Genomic DNA, 22273 nt, shown 5'->3' on the forward strand with positions numbered 1-22273 from the left:
AAAACAATGCATTTGTGTCAATATCTATATTTTATAAAAGTCTTTCATTTATAAAGATAAATATTTCTGACATATACTTCAAGTTAGAATTCTTGACCTCCCCAGCGTATCTGAAATTTGAGAAAATGCATACATAGAGTTTTTTTATGATAAATTGTTATTTTCCTTAGAGCTAAAGAATAAGAGAAACCCCCCACACTAGCGACTACCGAGCGTCGTCGTCGTGTGGAACTCCGTAAGATGTTTTTTGAACATTCCACTTTAGTATAAATATTAACATCCCTCAAAACAAACCCACTGCTAGATATGAATTACATTGGTCAGAGGGTTTGATTAGATTGCTTATAACTATTAAATAAAGTATAGTATGTACTTGTTGAAAGTAAAATATATAATATTACAAGAACATCAAATTAAACCATATGAATAAAAATGTAATATTGTAGAACTCACATCTGTGCGCACTTTCTGCTTTCTTTCAACCAAGGATGTTAGAGCTTCTGAGCGTACGGAAAGAGAGTCGATACGTTCGACAAGCTGCTGATAAGGAGAGAGTGGTTGAGCCCCCATCACCACGTGACCTAACTTTGAATCTATCTTGGCGTCCAAACGCGCGTTACGGATCAGGTTTACGATCCAACATTCAGCTTCATCTGGCTGCATACTCAAGTTCTCTGCTAACATGCTGGGAATAAAAAAGATAATTCATTTCTACATAAATACAATGCAAGTACATATTACTAAACTTTCCAGTTAGAAGTTCCACTAAACGTTTTTGCAATCCAAGACTTACACTTATTTATTTCTACAACAACAAGGTTTCACTTACCCTATACTGATAACTTGATGGATGCGGCAGAAAGTTTCGAAAATCATCAATCTGGCGTTTTCAACGAATTCCTCCAGACAAGCAATGAGGAAGAAATCTGTTGAAAGTACAGCTTGGCACTGATTTAACTTCCTACGAGCTGCTTCAAAATCAAAATTCACATACAGATGTTCAATAAACTCAGTGATAGGGTCCCTAAAACAATTTTTAATTATTAATTAACATATAACATAAATACATAACACTTACAATCAATAAATAAATTGCATGGCTAAATATAATCCATCAAATCAAAGTATTTTTATATCTTTTTTATATGTATTATGTTAAAAAATGAAGTCTACCTGTACGTGTAGGCTTCTTGTTGGATCACCTTAACAAGATCCTTCAGAGCGTTTCTTCGTGAACGATTGATAATGACTGCTGTTGCTAAGTATCGAAGTATGTGGGGGCACATGGTTTGAATAGCGTTCAAGTACCTAAAAAGTACCAACATATAAATTCAGAGTGCAATTGCAGGTGACCTTTTTAGTCAGTGTTTTCTATGACCTTAATTAATATTTAAGCGTAATTAGAAAGGATTGCGTAAACTTACAATGGTCTGTATAAGAATGTTTCAATAATGAGGTCACGTCCCTTAGCGTGGTTGAAGAACACAAATAGTGACCAGTGGACCAGCCAAGTGCGTTGTTGCAATGCTTGCATATTAGTAGCTGTGGCGCCTCCCGCACCATTATCGATGAATTCACGAAGCTTGTTCAAATCATCTAATGCTCCATCCCAGTTTTGGACTAGAATTTCACTAGCCAACTTCCCCCAAAGTACAGGTAGGTAATTCTAAAAAAATCATATTACTAAGACATTTGTGATATAATTTTTTTTATAAAAAATATTATTCTACTAGAATGGGAAGGACTTGAAAATAAAATGTATGAAAAACTTAATATTCCAGAAAAGTTTTTATATGATTAACTATTAACATATAATGACTGACATGCATGTCAAATATTTAAAGGAAATTTCAAACATTTCAATATAGTAAATTGAAAAAATTACTATATTTAAAATGTTGAGCAAATTAATAATACAGAAAAATGAAGAAGGAATTAATTCAAAATCATTATGTATTGTTTTCGAAAATGATAAATGCACATTTAGTAAGTGGACTGATGGGATTATGGATTTGAAGAAAAAAGATATAGAAAAATCACAAATGATAGTAGAAAAGGCTTTTGAAGATGATATTAATAATTTTGATTTAAGGTCCTGTGCAAAAGAAATTAGTTCCAGCTTCAAAGGTATATGTACACCTCAAGAATGGCAAGTTAAACCTGATACAAAAAATATATGCCCAAACATAAAAATCTCTTCTACAGGAGACTGCCAATTGATAAATATATCACCTAAAGATATATTACACGATATCAATCCTCTGGAGTATAGCCTTGAAAGAGTAAAAGAGAACAATGCAAGAATTATGGAAAATATTCATAAACTTAACAGAACTTTAAACTATACAAAGAAAAAGGAAATGTTTGACATTTCATCTACCAAAACCCTACGATCATATCCCTGTGAAATCTGTGGGACTTCTTTTGTGTATGAAACTGGTTTAAGACGACATTATGTTATGAGACATGGCACCCTGGAAAAACAGCCGCGCTGGCAAATAGTTTGGACTTGTACTGAATGTTTTCAAGTTTGGCCTCATCAGGAACTTGCATTAAAGCATTCTAAATTTTGTTGTAACACAGAAAACAAAGACTGCATTAGAGAAATAAAAACTTCTCTACTACTACAATGTGAATTTTGTGAAAAAGTCTACACAAGTATACCAAGACTCGTCAAACATTCTAAATCACATTTAACTAAAAAAAACTATGAATGTAATGCATGCAAAATATCATTTGATAATTATAAAATAGCAATGCAGCATTGGGTTTTGTGTCCTTGGCTTGTAATGTGTTATAAGTTTTCATTGCCAAAAATGTTACTTTGCAATACTTGTGACCGGAAGTTCAAAAGTTATGATCACCTATATAATCACAGGTACCTACACTATAGATTGATATCAAATAAATTTAAGTATTAAAAAAATTATGCTATGTTAATGTTTTTTAGGTACAAGATGGGTCACTTCATTACTAAATTTTGCAGTGACAAATATCCAAAAGTAATGGTGCATCAATGTGAATCTTGTGGTGAATGTTTTCCAGAAAATTTACAACTTACAACACATAGAAACCAGATTCATGGCTGGTTCCAGTCATCAAGTCCATAACTAAGGTATATAATTATAATATAACCATAAAAATTTAATTTAATAATAAATATATTTAATAATATTATAATGTTCTGATTTTTATTACTTCCAGTTTTTGAAATTCTCTTGCCAAAACATTTAAAAAAAATCCACCATCCTTTTATATGTACATATGTACAAATAAAGATATAATAAATAAAATGATTATATTATTATTGTGAAACAAAGTAGTAAAAAGTTAATAATACCTTTTCTGTAGGGGACATCACCAATTGGCAAAAATATAAGTATGATGCAGATTCCACATAATTACCACATTCATATCTGTATTTGGCCAAACGATACATGCTGTCGATCATATCAATTCTGAACTGTAATTAAATAACATTTCATTATCCTCTAACAAAGTTGTCACATGTGTTTTTAATGCCTCAAGATTAAATTCCATAACACACCATAATTTTAAGAGAACAAGTAATAAGTAATTCACAATTAATTGTGTGTAAATGTTGAAGACACTAAATTTATCTTCAGTTCTAGTTACAGATAGATAGAAGCAGATAATTTAATGGCACTCTTAAAAAATCAAGTCACTGCACAAATATCAAAATCCTGTTTCTAAGTTTAGCTAACCAGCTATAGAGGTAAGTCTTTGTACAGCTGGTTAGCTAACATGGTCGATACTGAAATTTTAAGTTGGATAAGATTAGAATGATAGTGTTTACCTCAAACTCCTTATTAGTTGTCAAGTAATTTATAAGAGTTTTGGGATCCCTCATGGTCTCAACTGTCTTCATGACATCATCTCTTTGCATTAACCGAAGTACCGGCTCTACAGCATCTTGTAATTCTTGCAATTGTGACAAAACCACACCTCTGCGTGATTTTATTTCCTGGATTCAGATGAAAATATATCAAAATACATATTACAGGTGTAATACATTCAAAAAGTAAATCCCTAAATTACCTCAGGGGTGTCTTCATCAGGATACAACATTTTTCTTATATCAATCACATAATCTATCATGTTGGTTTTACTTAGGATTTCCAACTTAGCCTGTAGTAGCTCAGATTGATCATATGTCTGCAAAAATATATAAAATTGCAGTAATGCATGACAGTAAAGCATCTGGCATGCTGAAATCATGAGAGACGTCTAGTAGTTAATATACCTCTTTTGCTGCTAAGAACTCTAGTAGTGGAAAAACTAGATGCCGATCTAGATATTGACCTATTTTAAAGGTAAGGTCAAACTTGGAGTAACTCATGTTTATTTTTTGATACTCAACCAACTTATTAACCAAAAATGCTCTCGTGTTAAAAACGTCGAGACTCGAGAGCCTCGAATTTCGAAAGGTAAGAAATAAAAAACAGACTAAAATTATAAATCAAAATTGTGTGTTGTCAAACTAAGAGTTGATTATGACTGTGCTCTGTGAACAGCTATCAAGTCGAATCGAATGGATAAAGAAATTTATTTTAATTTTTTGATAGATATTTTGTGTGGATATAGAGAAGGAGGTAAATGGAATCACAATTGAATTAATCAAATTACATTTATTTGTACGCATAAATACAATTATGTAAATTTTTCAACGAACTTGTGCCCTTTTGTCGCTCTGCTTTCTCGCTTGCACATCAAATTTTAGATGGATCGCCACATAGCGAGGTAACGCCGCATGTCATGTTTTTTTATGCGTGCAGCCGATTTCATCGAATTTTAGGTCGGTGTCACGTCAAAATGAATAAGCTGTAGATGGAGAGTATGTGCGGAAAAAGGGACCAGCCGCCAGTACTTTCAACTCTTTGTATTAAAAATCAACATCATTACTGCCAAACTTTAATGATGTAATAGTCTTGTTAACATAAAAAACAAAATTTAAAAAAATAGGACCAACCACAAAATGCGCTAAAAAGTATCAAGTAACAATATTTCGTATGTGTATTGGTCTTGAATTATCAATAGAATTAAATATATACAGAAACAATTATTATTTTATGTATAACGTATCATCATTCTACTAGACTAATATTTGGTGACAAGCGATGTATAGTTAAGTGTGTCAATATTATTATAATTCCATATAAAAAATAATAAAATTATTGTCTAAAGAATAGACTGCTTGAGTAGATAAAATGAGCTGTTAAATTTTGTAGTTTTTTTAATGAAATAAACACGGTAATTATTAAACGTACCTAAATTTACCTTTTTTTTTAACCATTTGGATTGATTAGATAGACTTCAGAAATTTAAATAACTATTTGGAAAATAATCCTCTATTTAAATGCTGGAACCTATATAATATAGTAACTCAAGAGTTCAGACTCTAGTTCCCCTTCCCAACTAAAGAGGCTCGCAGGAGGCCCCGACACGTACTAACGGATCCGGATGATCCAATCACAATAGCAAACGACAAATTAAAAGCCGTGGCCAAAAATAATAACAGTAGCAATAAACATCAGACTAGGGTAAAAAGCCGCCTTCACCGGGGAAGGCGAGGACATTTACTTCGTACTTCGCTCACTCCAGTGACCTTCCGTCCTGCCCTTCAGGCGATTGACTGATTAGTGATTTGAGTCTCACAGGAGACGCTCTTGCGCGAGTCGCGGGTACACCACCCTTTCAGTCTGAGCTGAGCTCGCCAAAACAGCCCGTGCTGAGCTGTAAAGGCCCTTAAGGCCAACAGTGCGATTCCATTAAAAAAAAAACAGACTATAGTTACTATAATTCTCACTGACGGTAGATATAGTAGGGTTACTACTCTGTAGTATAGGACATCTACGTAATACCTTCTGGGCTTCTGCTTATGTTGGCCAAACTGCGTGTTATGGTGTCGAATGCGTAGTGTGCTTTTAAGAGAATTCGCGAATTTAAACATTTAAATATTAGTTATTAGAAACTGTATAGGTGCTCAATACCAAATGTGTTTAATTTCTACTATATTATTTGGTTGATTACGTTAGTCAAGATACATTTTGTGTACATTTTACTAATTCCCATATTGGGATGGCGCAAAATGGCGGCTAATGTTTTTATAGACAGACGCGATGCATCTAATAAAGCGAAAATGGGCTAAAAAGAGAGTTTTTGTGCCTTATTAAACGTGTATTAAATAGTTTATCACAATGTCTAACACTGTTATTACAAACTACACGGACTTAAATGGACCATCTACCAAAACTGACAATTCGGTGGTTGTTATTGTAAATAAGGATGGATCTCTATCAGTAGATCAAAAATTACTTGGCACATTAATGGGTAAGATTTCATTCAATTACATACGTACTGATATATATTTTTCTAAAACTGCAATTTCTTATAGAAAGATCAGTAATTATTTAGGTGTCAACTCGGTTCCCATAATCTTACTCATAGGGTTTAAAGGTAACTTTAAGTTATGGCATCTTTATCGTTAATTTAATACATAATATGATTACCTCTTTCTATTATCGCGAACATTTTACATACAAATGTATACCAAATTGATTAATTTGGTTATTAGGTTTAATGTCAAAATGTATGTACTTTTTGGCGGGAAAGTAATTAGACGTGTTTAATAACTTTGCATTCAATATGAAGCGTACTCTCTATTGATTCTGTTTTAAATTTGTCCAGACTGTTTGACTGTAGTATGACCTCCTTGCAGAATAAAAGTATGGATAGTCATCAGCTTGTAATAATAAAGTTGTAGATAAGCTAGCTCCCTTAGCAAGTTACAAATTACAAAATTAATGTATGGACATTTTAAAACATTTTCAGGTAGTGATGGTTCCCAAGCGGCAGGTATAAGTGTAGTTAGAGTTGGTCACGAAGGCAGGCCTGATGATGCAACTGACTCTGAAAATGAAGATGATAAAGTTCCGCATGTTACATTATCTGTTGACAGCTACTATGATGAACCAGACAGTATAATTAAATATGGTAATATGGCCTTTTAGAATTCAATATTAAACTTTTAATTTAACCTCCTTTTTCTTTAAATAAGTAATTAATGTTTAAGTTCAACATAAATAACACTTACTTACAAATGTATTGTATCAAATTTATTTGAATGAACATTCTCAGGTTATAATGAAATTGTACTGACAAATTTCATGTGTCTAATCTTAAATATTTTTGTCACTTTCTTAATGAACCATGTTCAACTACTTACAACACCTATATTTGTTTTACACAAGCTGTTTCCTTCTGTAACTAAACTACAATTTTAAACTAAATTGGTGTCCAGATTATTCATATCAAATAAATCTATTTCAGATAGTGGGGCTGAAATGTTGCAATCATTACGCATTGAAACAAGAGAAAATAGTCTTATTGGCTTTCATAATGATCATTGTTATACTCCACTTACTTCACCAAGTCAAATATTACCACAAAAGAGTGAATCATTTACAACATTTGATGATCCCATAATTGAAATAACACATCAACCTCCTCCGAAACCAGTGACCAATCCAAAGAAAATTTCAATTCTGGATCAAAAAATATTGCCTAAAGGTAAAAAGATAATATTTACTCCTGCTGAACCCTCTGTGGTCATTAAAGGCAAAGATGCTCTTAATAAATCATTGCCTATCCTATCAAAAGCTAAGACCCTGTCACCAATTGTAAAGAAGTTGGAGCCTGTAAAGTCAGATGACCAAAATGACTCCTCTTCACAAAGTTCTTCTGGCGATAGTGCTCCAGATAGGGACTCTGATTCAGATTATAAAGACTCTAAAGATAGATCATTGCCTCAGAAAATGCGAAAACCTAAAATGAAACCAAGAATTTTAAAAGCTCAGTTGCCTAAAGGAAATAAATTAGAGCCAAAAATAGCATCAAGGTTAAAGGCCAACAAAAATATACTCAAAAAAGAAATGAAAGAGAAAAATCTAAGCAGAAGCCTCATTTTGCCAAAGAAACAACATGATGCAGAAATTCTTGGTCCTAAAGAAATAATTCCATCTACACCTCCATCACAAACAATAACAGAACAGATGAAAGGCACACCAAAACCAAATACAAAAGTTATTAAGAGGGAAAAGAAAACCCCCGCTCATGTGTCAGCACTATTATCGGATATGACATCATTGTTTTCCACACCAGATGTCATTAGAAGGGTCTCTACTGAGAATAAGATTCCTGTTAAGGAAACAAGCCCTGTTAATAAAAAACAGAATGAGTGTAGGTCTCTGGAATCCGCCACTGATAGAACTATGGAAGTTTCTAAAGCACTTGAAAACATGGAAAGTAAAACTCCAAAACCGTATGTAAAGAAGATAGCAAATATCACTGATAAGGTAAAGGCTTACGATCCAATACCTCAACTGGATGATGCAAGTTTGGCTCAGATTCTTCAAGATACAACTACTAAAGTAAATCCCAGTATTACGGCTGCTAATGTCATTAATAGTCCAGGATTAGCAGGTCCACTCTCACCGACCTTAGATCTGTTGGTTGGACTACAGCCAGAGGAAGATGGCTTGACGGAGGATATTCTAATGCATGTGGCACAACTGGTTGAAAGTTCTGAAAATTTACAGGAGGTTTTGGACAAACAAGTACTTGGCAAGGTTGATTCAATACCCAAAGTTCATCAGCCAGTCCAGCCATTTAATCCACAGGTGACGCAACCGCAAGCTCAACAATTACACTTGCAGATGCAATCTCCGGTATATCCTCCAAGCCCAACAAAACCTAAGTGCTTATTACCAAAGAAGGATCCTATAGAAATTGTGAGAAAAGATGGCAGGGTGATAACTTTGCCACCAATTGAAGCACCAGCGACCAGATCTTCAAAGAGGAAAACCCAAGGGGAGCCACCGATTGTGCCGGACGTGCCCTCCTCTATTGTTCAGCAAGTGCCTATGACACCAGAGCCTCTTCTTCATCAAGCACAAGCCTCAAAACAATACAGCAATAAGAAACTGGTGAAGAAGATAGATCAACCAGTAAGTTCCCCAGTGATTGAGAAATCTGGTGAATCGCAAGAGAGCTGGAATTCCGAAGATGACCCAAACAGGTAATACATACATTTTTAAATTATTTGAATACGTTTACAAAAAATCATTTGATGTATTCAAACAAAAGGAACGAATATTTAAGGTATTGAAGTGAAAAACTGTTTTTCACTTTTCACCAGTGTGTTCTTATAGATAGTTGTTAAAAATATTAACAACACATTCTCAGACATTCATTTATGATAGTTGAAACACATTTGTAAAATATAAAAAAAATTCCCAGGCTTTGGTGTATATGCAAACAGCCGCACAATAACCGTTTCATGATATGCTGTGACGGCTGTGAAGATTGGTTCCATGGGAAGTGTGTAAACATCACTAAAGCGATGGGTCAGCAGATGGAGGAACAGGGCATTGAATGGAGATGTCCCAAGTGTGTCAAGAATACACCCAAGGGAGCCAAGGTATGTGGATAACTTCAAATACTTGTCAAAATGATTTATACCATACCCCGTCAGGAATCATGTATTCCTTTAAAAAAAATATATGGCGCTACAACCTATTTAGGTCTTGGCCTCAGATTTCTTAATCTGTTTCATGGTCATATTTAAATCTAATAGGCAAGTAGGTGATCAGCCTCCAGCGATCGCGTCGTCGACTTTTTGGGTCTAAGACATGTCGGTTTCCTCACGATGTTTTCCTTCACCGTTCGAGAAAATGTTAAATGCGTACATAGAAAGAAATTAGTGTTCAGCACGGGATCGAACCTACGACCTATGTATAAGTATGATAGTCGCACGCTGAAGCCACTAGGTCATCTATGCTCTATTCCTTTAAAATTATTTCCGTATTTTTTTTATTAGAAAACTCACGAACATATAAATAATAACGTTTTTTTTAATTTAAATTATCTTAAAGTCTTCAAGTTGAATCTTATTTTTATAGTACCTGGATGGCCTAGCTTTGCTCGGTATTTTTATTTATTTATAAATTGTGTTTTTGGAAATTATATAATACGAATTACATACTAATAAAATGATGAAATATGAACAATATAGATTATATATGCTGGAATAGCTTTAGTGTTGTTGTGTCGTTAAAGCAATTTATTGCGAAAAAAAATTAGTATTATTATTCGCCGATAGATGTCAGGAAGATACATTTTTCAGTTTGAATAGGGACTTCTCAAACACCACGTTTTTGTTATTTTCTATCATTTATTCCTAGATAGATCGGTTTATCGCCCCCGAAACCCTCTGTATACTAAATTTCATGAAAATCGTTGGAGCCGATTCCGAGATTCCAATTATATATATATATATACAAGAATTGCTCGTTTAAAGATATAAGTATATATTTTAACACCACACAGGTGCCACTTCAAAGAAAGTTAGATATGCCCCAAGGGATGAAAGATGCAGTGAAGGCTGGATGTATCGTGTGCAAGAAACCTGCTCGCGCAAGCAGCATCTATTGTAGCGATTCATGTATTCTAAAACATGCGCAAGATTCGCTTGGCTCCAAAACTGATGTCCCGGGTAAACCTGCGGATAAAGCCTCCGAGTCCAGGGTAAGTTTTATAATTTTTTTTTTCCGCTATGACACGCTAATTAACATGATTTTTAAAACTATTTCAGGTTTTTTTTTATTGACTATTAATAGAACCTATACAAAAAGATATTTTTGATTTTCTAATATTTATTAGATTACAAAATTCAGGTTAATATAAATAATTCATTCATACAAAAATAACTCCAAGTCAGTATTGAGATTAGACAAGCGAAGACTGTTTACAAGCATGCTACGTCATCGTCGATTCGAGTAATCTATGACCGTTTTGGGTCACGTGACTCAATATTTTGTTCAGTTCAGTTAACTTAAATTAACGCTTTTTTAATGTTTTTTTTTTTTATAAATTGTTTAAATGTACGCAGAGATCCTCATTATAGGTATATAATATTATACCTATCTTAACTCTCCGTCGCAGATACGTAATGACTATAATTTTGGTTGGAGTATATTTTTTGTGTAACAATGCTTGCTTTCTTAACACTGCAAGAATTGGCCACCATTTATCTTTACATGCAAATTCTAGGTAATCGTCTATGAAAGGAAATCAGGTAGGTTATTAGCAGGTCCGAATGCACCAACCGCGGAAAACTTGAAGAGCTGGCTGCAAAAGAACCCAACGTTTGAAGTTGTGCGTCCTGGCACGCTCAGTTCGATAAAACCAAATGCCGCGCGAAAGAAGTCGCTTGAGGTTTCAAACAAAATTCAGACTACGCTCAACTTTTCTAAAGTACCAAGAAAGGAAACGCCGACGCCGAAAATTATTAATACAGAACACAAAGACAATTTGGAATATAAACAGACAAAGTCAAAATCACTTATGGCCCCGCGAGAGCAAGCAAAAATAACTGTTACGCCGAGGGGAACCTTGAAATTAATAACTACTCGAGAGGAGCCGAAGACGCCCCAACCGAAGACGCCAACAACACCCAAACCAGTTCAGAATTTGATAGAAACACCTAAGAGCTCTCTTAAAGCCTCCAACGAGGTTAGGAAAAGGGCGTTGAATCGATCGCAGTTATCTGTTGAAAAGGTAAGTTATGCTAATTTTCTATATATTAAATTGTATAAACATGAAGTTTGGTCTTGATTTTTCACCAAGAATGGTTTAATACTGTTTTCGATTTTAAAGAATAATGTGCGCCTAAGTCGTAATATAGCAATATACATAACCGTTAATTTATATTTTTTAATTTAGGGCTAAGCTAAAAATACATCTCTGCGTAATGAGCGGGCGCCAGGTAGTTTTTTAATTATTTATTATTTCAATGGCAGCTTGACCTGTAAATTATTAGAATCTCTAACATTTACGAAGATGTGGAGACTTAAAATAAAATTAATAATTAAATTTATTAACAAGTATTTTTTATTGTATATGCAAAAATGTTATGCAAACATGACGTAACAGGATAATTTTTGACTGAGTTGCCTTGAATTTAAATCCTTCGTATTTATGACAGAAATCTTCCGCGCCCATAGTAATTTATTATTCAGAAGCCTTGGCTGGGAATGACGTAACCTAAATAGGACTATTGTGTTAACCGTATAATGTTAGGCCATTTATGTGATGAACGAATATTGCATCTTTATATTTTTCAAAATCAAAACTATAAATTAAATTCGCATGTAATCCAATGTAAATATAAAATTTCGTTCTGAATTATTTTAAACCTCTTCATTGTATATATTACTAGCAGACTCGGCCAAGCGTTGCTGTGGCTAAGGTTTTTGTTATATTACATAGTAGTAAATTAATCAAGGGAAACCGTAGGAGAACTTATGTGAAACGTTGGTACCACGACACGGACCTAAACTAAACTACCTTTAACTCAGCGCCATCTGTTAGAATTGTATCAAATAATAAACAAATGTTAATGTTATCGTAATTTTAGTAAGGATGCCTATTTTTTTTGAAAATGAAATATAGCCTATGTCACTCAGGAATGATGTAGCTTTCCAACAGTGAAAGAATTTTTCAAATCTGCCAAGTAGTTTCGGAGCCTATTCAATTCATACAAACAAACAAACAAACAAAAAATCAAACCTTTCCACTTTATAATATTAGTATAGATAGGTAATCATTAAAATCGTTCTTCATTACATTATACCTTTTAATTGTAATTAAGGTAATTATTAAAAGACACAAAATTCGAAAATTAATGAATTAAAAATGTCTGTCACTCGTAAAATGCAGTAGGTACACCCTCCACGTGCCTAAAACAATAACAAGTAACTATTGTATTATGTGTAACGAGTCATCGGGCGGGATAATTTACATCCTTATATAATGTCACTGACCTTGATTTGTTTGCTCTTTGATTACAAGTTAAAATTTACGTGTTTACGATAATCATTCCTCTATAGGCCAGCACAGTATCACAACCGGCATCGCGCCGCAAAGATACGCAAGACAAGAAGAAAATGGACTCGGAAGAGGAAATACGTGAAAATGTAAAGAAATCTTTACAAGAGCAGATCAGTTTACGAATGAGTGAAAATGAAGGAAAGAAGTTGACTGAAGAAGAAATAGAAGAGTATGCGGTCGATACTGAAATTGAATTATTTGAGCTTTTTAACCATGACGTAGGAATGAAGTACAAGGCTAAATATCGATCTTTGATGTTTAATATCAAGGATCGTAAGAACTTATCGTTGTGGAGAAAAATATGCGAAAAGAAATTAAAGCCTGGTGAACTGGTAAGTTGCAAGATGCCAAGAGATATTCGTTACGAAAAAATTATTTGTTAATTCATCAAATGATAATTCAGGTGCGGCTTTCCCCGGAAGAATTGGCCAGCCAAGAGCTCGCCCAATGGAGAGAAGAAGAGTCTAAACATCAGTTGGAATTGATTAAAAAATCTGAAATTGATCTTTTAGCTGCTAGCAAAACTTATGTATTAAAGACGCACAAAGGAGAAGAGGTAGAAAACTAAATTGAAATTATTTTAAGAAATAAATTTAAATATTAATATATCAATATTGAAAATAAACTTTTTACTTAAATTTTCATTGATTTAATTTGACTCTGAAACTGTTTCAGGTTATGGAGAAAAAAGAATCGGTTCAAACCGAATTAGATCCGAATGTTCCGGTTGAAGAAATAGTAACTGCATTAAACGTTGCCGTGGGAGACGGTCTACCTCCACCGGTTGATAACGCCGAAGGGTGGGTAATACTCTACTGAAATGTATGAAAAATGTTTTATACGTTGCTAATTTACTCAATTTCTTTTAGGACTAAGGCGAAGGAAAATAAAAAATCCAGCAATAGCCGTAAAAAGGTTAAAAATAAAAAGTCCAGTCATTCCAAGAAGGATCGTGAGACAAAGCGAGAATCTGAAAAGAGGAAATCGAGGTCCTCTCGCTCTGAGGTCGAAAGAGAGCATAGAACGAGACGCTCCAAGAAGGCGAGATCTGATCGATCGGAATCCAAAGAGCGCAAACTGGAGAAAGAGAGAGATTCAGAAAGGCGGAGGTCTCGCTCGCGTGCGTCCAAGACTAAAAAGCGATCTCGCGATCGTTCGAGATCTGAGTCCCGTGGGCGAGAGCGGGATAGAGAACGCTCTGCATCTCGGGATAGCACGAAACGCCGTCGCCGCTCACGATCCACTCGCAAGAGTGTCGCCGAAGATAAACATCGCTCCCGATCGCAAGACAATGTTACACATAAGAATGAGTAAGTGTAAGCGGGATTTGGGGCTTAATAAAAACATTTCAAATGAATATTTTTTATTACATGTTTAATCAAATATATTGTTAATTTATTTATTTATCTAATTACCTGATCTAACTGTAAGATTACCATTTCAAAATTGGTAACAAAGGAAAGGTTTAAACAAAACGTATTTAATAAATACCTGTTCCGTTCAACAATTTTTTATCTACAACTTTTTGAATATATTACTAACATTATGGACGTAGTTCAACAGATTCAGACTCGATTGAACGTCCAAAGTCGGCAATGATGAAGGAAGTACATCCGGAATATGATCCTCATGAGCCGATGATAACGTCTGCGTTTTCTGAGGATGATCTTCATAAGTCACGCGAAGACACCGACGAGGAGACATACAAGAATGAGATCAGCGAATATGGCAATGTAGATATTACTTCAATGAAATCGTTCGCCGTGGAAACCGATATTCCTCTGCCTCCGCCTGTGTACAAGGAGAAGCCCGCGGGTGAGTTTTTTTTATCAGTAAAACTAGCTGCCCCCAAAAATTTTGTTTCTCCTTCATGCCTAGCCTACCTTTTTAGTACATACCAACATGGAATATTTTGCTATGCTACCCCAGAGACGGTGTTCGGTTTTGCGGAATGAACACGTTTTTTTCTGTATGAACCTTAGAGTTCATGATAATTACAAATGAAAAATGGGGGTAGAGGGGTAAAAATTAAGAGTTGTTTGTATTTTTCTATGCTGTATCATAAAAAAAATAAATAAAAAAGGTTGTCTAGAAAATAAATTATTGTACTGGAAACCCCTTATCTCTTAGGGATTTGTGAGATAGATAGTAAACGATTCTCAGCTCTGCTGAATATGCATGATAAATTTCATAAGAATCGGTCGAGTCGTTTCGGAGGAGTATGGAAAATTTAAATTATATATAAATAATAAAAATTAAATTCAACATATTTGATTATAATTTCAGCTGAAGTAGAAAGTGACCAAGAGCCCAGTAGCACAGTGGATAATGCCGCAGTGACAGTTTGGAATGGTTGCATCAATATGGTGGATGTCGCTCGGTTTTATGTTGCTGCGCATGAGGTAATAATACTTTCACTATTCAAATCAAATCAAAATTCGTTTATTCAGTTTAGATGCGTCTTAGGGATGCTTATAACAATAACTTTTATATGTTCCCATTGAACTTGTGTCATGCTGCCCTCTGAAGTCCGAACAAATTCTACTTAAGAATCTTCGAGAAAAGGGCATACCAAACCCTTAAAAGGCCCGCAACAATCAACAAACATTTCATCTACTATTTAAAATTGTTATATTGTTAGTTATGGATAGATAGATTTAGGAATATAAGTTTAATTTTTTTATGTTTTTATCTAGAATAGTTGGTGTGGGATTTTGGAATTCTATCGTATAAGTAATTACTGTTAAGTAAGAAAAATGTAGTGATAAATAAATAAATAAATAAAAAATCATTTATCTATATGTACTTTATAGAATAATGATTTTGAATTTTTGATTAAAATTTATTTGTCCAGGTATCAGGTAACGCAGTAGACTTGGAAGATGACTTATCAGCAGAACTGGATATAGTTGGCAGAATAAACCCAGATACAGTGTGGGATTATATTGGGAAAATGAAGCGCACCAGCAATAAGGATATTGTCATTTTACGACTACAAGCAGCCAATGATGAGGAGAGAATGCAATACATTGCACTCTATAGCTATTTAAGTAGTCGAAATAGGTGTGTATTTCAAATATTGATGTTTTTACATGAATTTTTTAAAACTTTTTGCCAATTAATAATATATTTAATAGTAATATAATTCTTTATTCAGACAGTAATTTTACATAAATGTCAATCTTAAACAAGTCTCTTAGTGAGTCCGACAAACTGTCTGTTTGCCCAACTTTGGCAGTCTTCCGCCATTTCTTTCCATTCTGCTCTGTTCTTTCCTCGTCCATATTTTCCCAGTTACGGTTTTTATTTCCTCTTCCCACCTTCGAAATTGTCTACCTCGTTTTCTTCTCTTCTTGGGTTTTAGAGAGAAGTAATGAAAAACACAAATCAAAATAAACGTCAAAACAAAACCTGCATAAAAAAAGAACTTCATAACATACTTCCAGTATTAACTTTTTGCAAATTATTGGCAGAGAAATGTATAGGAAAATTAAAATTTTAGATGAGTCTATAGATGAATGGTGGGTTTAATGAAATATAAAATTTGTTTAAATCGAAATGCAATTTTTTTACAGATTGGGTGTGGTGAAGGTGACGAATACAGCCACCGTGAAGGACTTTTACATTCTTCCTTTGTCGGCGAATAAGGCTTTGCCGCCCGTTCTTCTTCCACTAGACGGGCCGGGCCTCGGTGACGTCAAGACACACCTTTTAATCGCAATTATAATAAGACAAAGGAAGAAACGACCGCCTACTCACATTCCCAAAGATTTAATACCAGCTAAGGTCAGTTAACATCGAATGGTGTTCGATAGGGTATTGTAAATAAAGACGTTATTTATTGTTGTTCATTTTATTTGTATAGAAAGGCCTGTTATACGCCACACTTGATCACTAGCATTAAATATATAAAAGTTAGTGGTTCCTTGTTTTGAAGTTATTTTTTGCCTTTATAAAATCTGTAGAGCATGTGATACTAAAGTATTTCTTAAGATAAAATATCTAGTAGTTTTAAACCATATTTCCTCTATTCAATGATATACCATATATCAAGTACAATGACGACTTTAGATCCCTTATTTAAGTAAATTATTATAAATATTAAGGTTTATATTTCACTTGTCCCATGAAATTAATCCTTGAAGAATCACACATTTTTTTAATAATAAAGAACTATACTTAGTTTGAAAATATATAATTAAATTAAAAAAGAATATATAATACAATATAAGGTATGTTCACAATGTCCGGATACATTCCAAATAAGCTATTGATTACTTATTTGTAGGATTAACACTATTGTTGTTTCACGACTGTCAGATAGCGCTATTCGTCATGAAACGCTGTTTCTTATTCGGAACTTTTATCTTCCAAACACCCTAAATATCTCTTTGATTTTTTTTTCTTTAAGTTTTTGTCATAAATCAACTAATAAAGCATATTGTTACATAATGTATGTATCCATAATTACTTTATACGTCTCATGCATACCGTAGTAATTACTGTCATAAAGAACCTATAACCACAACAACAATTTTAATTAGATATACTTATATAATATATATACATTGCAAACATTACTTTTCTATTCAGTTGGCACGAGAATCTCGCAAGAAGTCATACACGCCGCCTTTGTCACCTCGCAACCGGCCGACGAACTTGTCTTACACATCTTCTTTGCTCTCTTCAACCGTGAAGGACAAAATTGCTGCTTCATTAGGTATGATTTTCATAATATAAATAAATTATATTTTACTTTATATATACAACAAGTGAGTCTGAAAATCTGATATCCTGAGATATTGGCGAATTTATAGCCAAAAATATTTTTTTTTTAAACAGCGGCCGATGATGATGAGCCCTACAGTCCTGGTTCATCAAATAGCAGCATTGGAGCGTCTGCCCTTCCCACGCACAACCTCCGTAACAAAATGGAAGAGCTCAACAGACAGATTGAGGAACAGAAACAGCAAATATTCAAAATGGCCCAAGCAGATTCCTCAGTTCACAGTGCTGATGTGTGTATTTATATATTTAGTTTGCTAAAATTTTTGTATCCTTTGAGGAATAAAAACCTATGGTGTTATAAACATAACCAAAAGGATAATTTGGCTCTTGAACTACCTGAAATTCCTCGACAATTCTCTTTCTATAGATACTATAACATTCGGATCCATTAATCTAATTATATTGGCATTAATCTTTTATCGTTGACACATTCTTTTGACAGATGACAAAATCTAATATTTGTATTAAAAAATATATATTTCCAGAATGAAGCTTATTCACCATCACGCCCATTGTCGCCTGCCCCTCGAGGTGTTCCGTTAGCAGATATAGCGCTACCTTCAAACCTCCAAGAGATACTTGCCACAATCAAACAGCGCTCGGAAAGCGTCGCAGATGTCGACATGCGCACGAACATGCCCTAAGACTAGGCTTCTCAATAAGAATTATAAGATTTAGTTTAAAATATTTGAGCTATTCTCGTGACTTGGATAAAACAATGTTTAAAGACATCTTGGTCACAGGCTGGTCTAGCATGTACACATTTTAATTCGAAACCAGTGTAGATTATAATAGAGGGATCACACAAGTATGTTTAATGTTGTCTTAATTTTTAACTTACAATATTATTATACTTCCACAATTAAATGTAATAGATGCATAGCATTTTTGTCAGTTTTATGTGCAATAAGCAAACATTTGGATGTTCTCAATTTAAGTGATAAATTGTATAAATTGGTTTTTCAATCAATTGATTTGAGTGATAAAATAATGCAAGAGAAAAGTATGTATATAATCAATATATACATGTTTAATATAAGTTTGTATCAATTGTTTTCTTGTACAAAATTTAGAATAAATATTTTTACTTAAAAACTATAATTTAATCATAAGGTTTATGTCATGAATGAAATAAAGATTTAAGAATACAACTTATATATTTTCATCATCATAGAGTGACTTCTTAGATGTTTTTCGTTTATCCTGGAAAACCCTTCTATCACTCATACGCAGGTTCATGTAACTTTTAATATCATTTATCTTTCCTGACTTTTGTAATTTATTTTGAAAAGCTTTTATTTTTGTTTCCATTAATTTTCGTCTAGGTATATGTCTCAATGAGTAATCCCAGTCTCCTGTTGACTTCAAATCCAAAAGTATTGGGATCATATGATTAATATTTAAATTCTTTTTGGAACCTGGTGCCCATTCTAAGTATCTATCAAGAGGAAGTTTGGCCATTTTGATTCCATCTCTCTTTGCTTTTGCTAAGGAATGAGGTTCATTATTCATCTGAAATTTAAACAAGTAAAAATTATTTTTATGTATAAAAATAACTATATCTAAACCTACATACTCACTATAATAAGCAGTTTTGAAAATGTACAAACCTTATCCACCATACAACCAATTATATATACAGCATCATGATCAAAATATGTTAATTCTTCTCTGCAGTGAGGTGTCAGGTAAACTAATTTTTCTTTTGGAAATAAGTCCAAATAAGATGTAGTATGAATATTTAATGGAAACCAGGGTTCTTCCAAAGAAGGTACATTTTTCCTAAATTGTTCCATAAATTTTCCTTCTTTATTAACATTGCATAAAACTACATTAAAGGGTTCTTTATGCAACCTATTATCACCAAATACATAGGTCAATTGTTTGGCAGCGTTTAATATTTCTCTATTAACCATGTGCTCTTCATATGAACAATCGATTATTACTGATTGACCATACGTCAATGCTTGAAGAGCTCTGGAAATATTATTTATGGTAAATATGATGTTTAATAATATCGAGAAAAACAATTTAAAAACACACACATCTTAGATGTATTTTTATTCCAGCCTAAATACATAATTATATATCCACCACCTGATGTAATGTGAAGCTGCTGTTGATATACCAACATGGCAGTATAAACATTTCTGATTTTTAATGTATACATTAATGCAACAATTTAATAATTACCTATAATTATCAAAATTATTTATTGATTGGTCTCGAATGCGTAGAAAAAGAGATAGATGTTTTATACCATACAATAAGTCATCTGGAAATTCTTTAGCTTCTACTTCATCCATTTCATCCAACTCTTTTCTTCTAGCTTCTTTCCGGGCCTTAAATATTTTAAAAAGTCATACACACAAACATAATTTTTAACATAGTATTATTGCTAGATAAGTAAAAGTATATAAAGTAATAATCATACTTTTTGATTTATTTTTGACATTTCATTTTTCCATAAGTAAGTCAGATAGCTGGCTCTTTGATTTCGAGACTTAAGTTCTAATAAATATTCCCAATTGGATGTATTCATTCTATCTGGGGCTGTTCTTCCATCTTGCCTCATTACTTCTACTTCCAACATCAACACTCTTAATTTCTTCTCTTTTTCAGGATCCCCTTTACATATATCATGAACAATATTTTCTAGAAAAGTAAGGAAAGTGAGGTTAAACTTGAAAGTATTAAATTATTAGCAAATTTGCCAAATTAGATAAAAAACATTAGAAAAAATAAATATTATACCTGTATCATCCTCATCTTCAACAAGTTTTGATGAGTAACTACGAGATATTTTAATAAAGTTTCGTTTTATAACTCTAGGTTTTATCATAAGGTTTTTTAAGTTCATGTGTCCTATATGAGTAATTAAAGATTTTACACAATACATGATGAAACTATAAAAAAGATATGAACAACTTAGTAGTAAAAATTTTATTAAGTTATTTATATATTAAATTATATACGTTTTTATTAACATTCAGAAAAATATACGGCAACGGTGAAAAATGCGATTGGATTTATACTTTATAATATCTTCATAAACTATGTGTAATTCACGTGTGTAAGTATTGGGTATCCTATTTAAAATCTACAAGATAATATTAAAAATTACAATATAGAGATTACAACGAGTTATTGTTGGACTTATTTGTTATCGTCTAGGGATGATCAATCCGACCTTGTTTTAGTAATTCCGAGAATCTTTCCGATTTTGAAACCTATGCTTCTAATGAATCTGTTTTCATGATATTTAAGGAAAACTTAAGTCACGCATAGATTTATTTTTATAAAAACAATAATGCATAAACTTTGAACGAAGTTGAATACAATAAAATATCCGGATCTAAGTAGAAATTCTTCTCTACAATTAACAATGAAACGTATGTGTTGTCTCTTTATCATTGAGTATCCGTTAGAATCTATAAGAATCAGTATCGAATTGATATCACAAAGTATCGATTTTTTGTGTCCTATCCCTAAAACTAAATAGTAAATTGTAGGATCTGTCAACTGGCACTCTGCAGTCTGCATCGCAAGTTTGAGGTTACAAATTAAAATTAGTCTAGCTCCTTAGCTTATACAGTAATAGTTAATAATTTAAGCTAGAGCTATTTGTCTCATACTGGGTTTTTGGTGCTTGTACCAAAAAGATCCAACATGTCAGTCTCTGCAATGCTACGCAGAGCTTTTATAAATGGAACCGTGTATTCAGCGGCTGCAATGCGTTTGGCTTCAACACAAGCGGATAAAAATGTATATTTCGATGTGACAGCCGATGGTGAACCGTTAGGCCGCATAGTTATGAAACTAAATTCTGATGTAGTTCCCAAAACTGCTGAAAACTTTAGAGCATTGTGTACTGGTGAAAAAGGGTTTGGTTATAAAGGATCATCATTTCACAGAATTATTCCTGCGTTCATGTGCCAAGGTGGAGATTTTACAAACCATAATGGCACTGGAGGAAAATCTATTTACGGCCGGATGTTTCCTGATGAGAACTTCAAACTAAAACACACTGGTGCTGGAATTCTATCAATGGCTAATGCTGGCCCCAACACTAATGGATCGCAGTTCTTTATTACTACTGATGCTACACCATGGCTTGACAGGAAACATGTTGTTTTTGGTTCAGTAATTGAAGGAATGGATGTTGTGAGAAAAATGGAAGGCTTGGGTTCCAAGAATGGAAGGCCCTCTAAAAAAGTGGTAATTGCGGAATGTGGTGAGTTAGATTAGTTTAAATTTGAGAATAGTGTAGATTTAAGCATCAATGTTATATATTAACTATGATTATATTATTTTGTAAATGTATATTGTATAGTAGTTAGTAAAAACTAAATCCAATTGAATACCTTTTATTGATACATCCCTTATAGAATTAAGGTACTTTACTAGTTACAAAATATCATCCATATTTGTTTTAAGTAGTTTTTAGTATTAAGTATTTTCATATAAATGAAAAAGTTAATTTATCTTGGCAAAATTGCAAGGAGAGTTTGTGCAT

General features: G+C 33.2%; 4 protein-coding genes across 4 annotated transcripts; 2 read left to right on the forward strand and 2 right to left on the reverse strand.

The window, feature by feature from the left end:
* Positions 1-11: 11 nt before the first annotated feature.
* Positions 12-4448, reverse strand: LOC110994358 (eukaryotic translation initiation factor 3 subunit E). The gene is made up of 9 exons (XM_022260956.2): positions 4265-4448; positions 4060-4176; positions 3818-3985; positions 3341-3463; positions 1425-1666; positions 1174-1308; positions 830-1024; positions 454-685; positions 12-110 (listed from the first exon to the last, which is right to left on the reverse strand). Exons 1-9 carry the CDS (start codon positions 4358-4360, stop codon positions 84-86), a joined length of 1335 nt encoding a protein of 444 aa, XP_022116648.1. The 5' UTR covers positions 4361-4448; the 3' UTR covers positions 12-83.
* A 1447-nt stretch (positions 4449-5895) lies between these two features.
* Positions 5896-18908, forward strand: LOC110994391. Its single transcript, XM_022260997.2, has 17 exons — positions 5896-6351; positions 6853-7014; positions 7351-9097; positions 9319-9499; positions 10408-10605; positions 11131-11637; positions 12969-13301; positions 13373-13525; positions 13645-13769; positions 13839-14279; positions 14525-14784; positions 15256-15371; positions 15824-16032; positions 16545-16755; positions 17563-17689; positions 17812-17987; positions 18243-18908. Exons 1-17 carry the CDS (start codon positions 6219-6221, stop codon positions 18399-18401), a joined length of 5238 nt encoding a protein of 1745 aa, XP_022116689.2. The 5' UTR covers positions 5896-6218; the 3' UTR covers positions 18402-18908.
* Positions 18896-21040, reverse strand: LOC110994388 (mitochondrial ribonuclease P protein 1 homolog). Its single transcript, XM_045628065.1, has 5 exons — positions 20512-21040; positions 20192-20412; positions 19951-20099; positions 19368-19734; positions 18896-19269 (listed from the first exon to the last, which is right to left on the reverse strand). Exons 1-5 carry the CDS (start codon positions 20654-20656, stop codon positions 18910-18912), a joined length of 1242 nt encoding a protein of 413 aa, XP_045484021.1. The 5' UTR covers positions 20657-21040; the 3' UTR covers positions 18896-18909.
* A 225-nt stretch (positions 21041-21265) lies between these two features.
* On the forward strand, positions 21266-22113 carry LOC110994389 (peptidyl-prolyl cis-trans isomerase). Its single transcript, XM_022260995.2, has one exon. The coding sequence runs from the start codon at positions 21427-21429 to the stop codon at positions 22003-22005; it is 579 nt and encodes a 192-aa protein (XP_022116687.1). The 5' UTR covers positions 21266-21426; the 3' UTR covers positions 22006-22113.
* Positions 22114-22273: the final 160 nt, after the last annotated feature.

The sequence above is a fragment of the Pieris rapae genome, chromosome 1 (genome assembly GCF_905147795.1).
Source record: "Pieris rapae chromosome 1, ilPieRapa1.1, whole genome shotgun sequence".
Classification (NCBI taxonomy): domain Eukaryota; kingdom Metazoa; phylum Arthropoda; class Insecta; order Lepidoptera; family Pieridae; genus Pieris; species Pieris rapae.

Coding starts and splice junctions, on each gene's coding strand:
- LOC110994358 (XM_022260956.2), bottom strand. CDS start 4,360: ATGAGTTACTCCAAGTTTGACCTTACCTTTAAAATAGGTCAATATCTA. Junction 3,986..4,059: donor CTGATGAAGACACCCCTGAG/GTAATTTAGGGA, acceptor ATCTGAATCCAG/GAAATAAAATCACGCAGAGG. Junction 3,464..3,817: donor CAACTAATAAGGAGTTTGAG/GTAAACACTATC, acceptor ATTTAATTACAG/TTCAGAATTGATATGATCGA.
- LOC110994391 (XM_022260997.2), top strand. CDS start 6,219: ATGTCTAACACTGTTATTACAAACTACACGGACTTAAATGGACCATCT. Junction 11,638..12,968: donor CGCAGTTATCTGTTGAAAAG/GTAAGTTATGCT, acceptor ATTCCTCTATAG/GCCAGCACAGTATCACAACC. Junction 16,033..16,544: donor TATTTAAGTAGTCGAAATAG/GTGTGTATTTCA, acceptor ATTTTTTTACAG/ATTGGGTGTGGTGAAGGTGA.
- LOC110994388 (XM_045628065.1), bottom strand. CDS start 20,656: ATGTATTGTGTAAAATCTTTAATTACTCATATAGGACACATGAACTTA. Junction 20,413..20,511: donor TGAAGATGAGGATGATACAG/GTATAATATTTA, acceptor TTACTTTTCTAG/AAAATATTGTTCATGATATA. Junction 19,270..19,367: donor TTGGTTGTATGGTGGATAAG/GTTTGTACATTT, acceptor TTTAAATTTCAG/ATGAATAATGAACCTCATTC.
- LOC110994389 (XM_022260995.2), top strand. CDS start 21,427: ATGTCAGTCTCTGCAATGCTACGCAGAGCTTTTATAAATGGAACCGTG.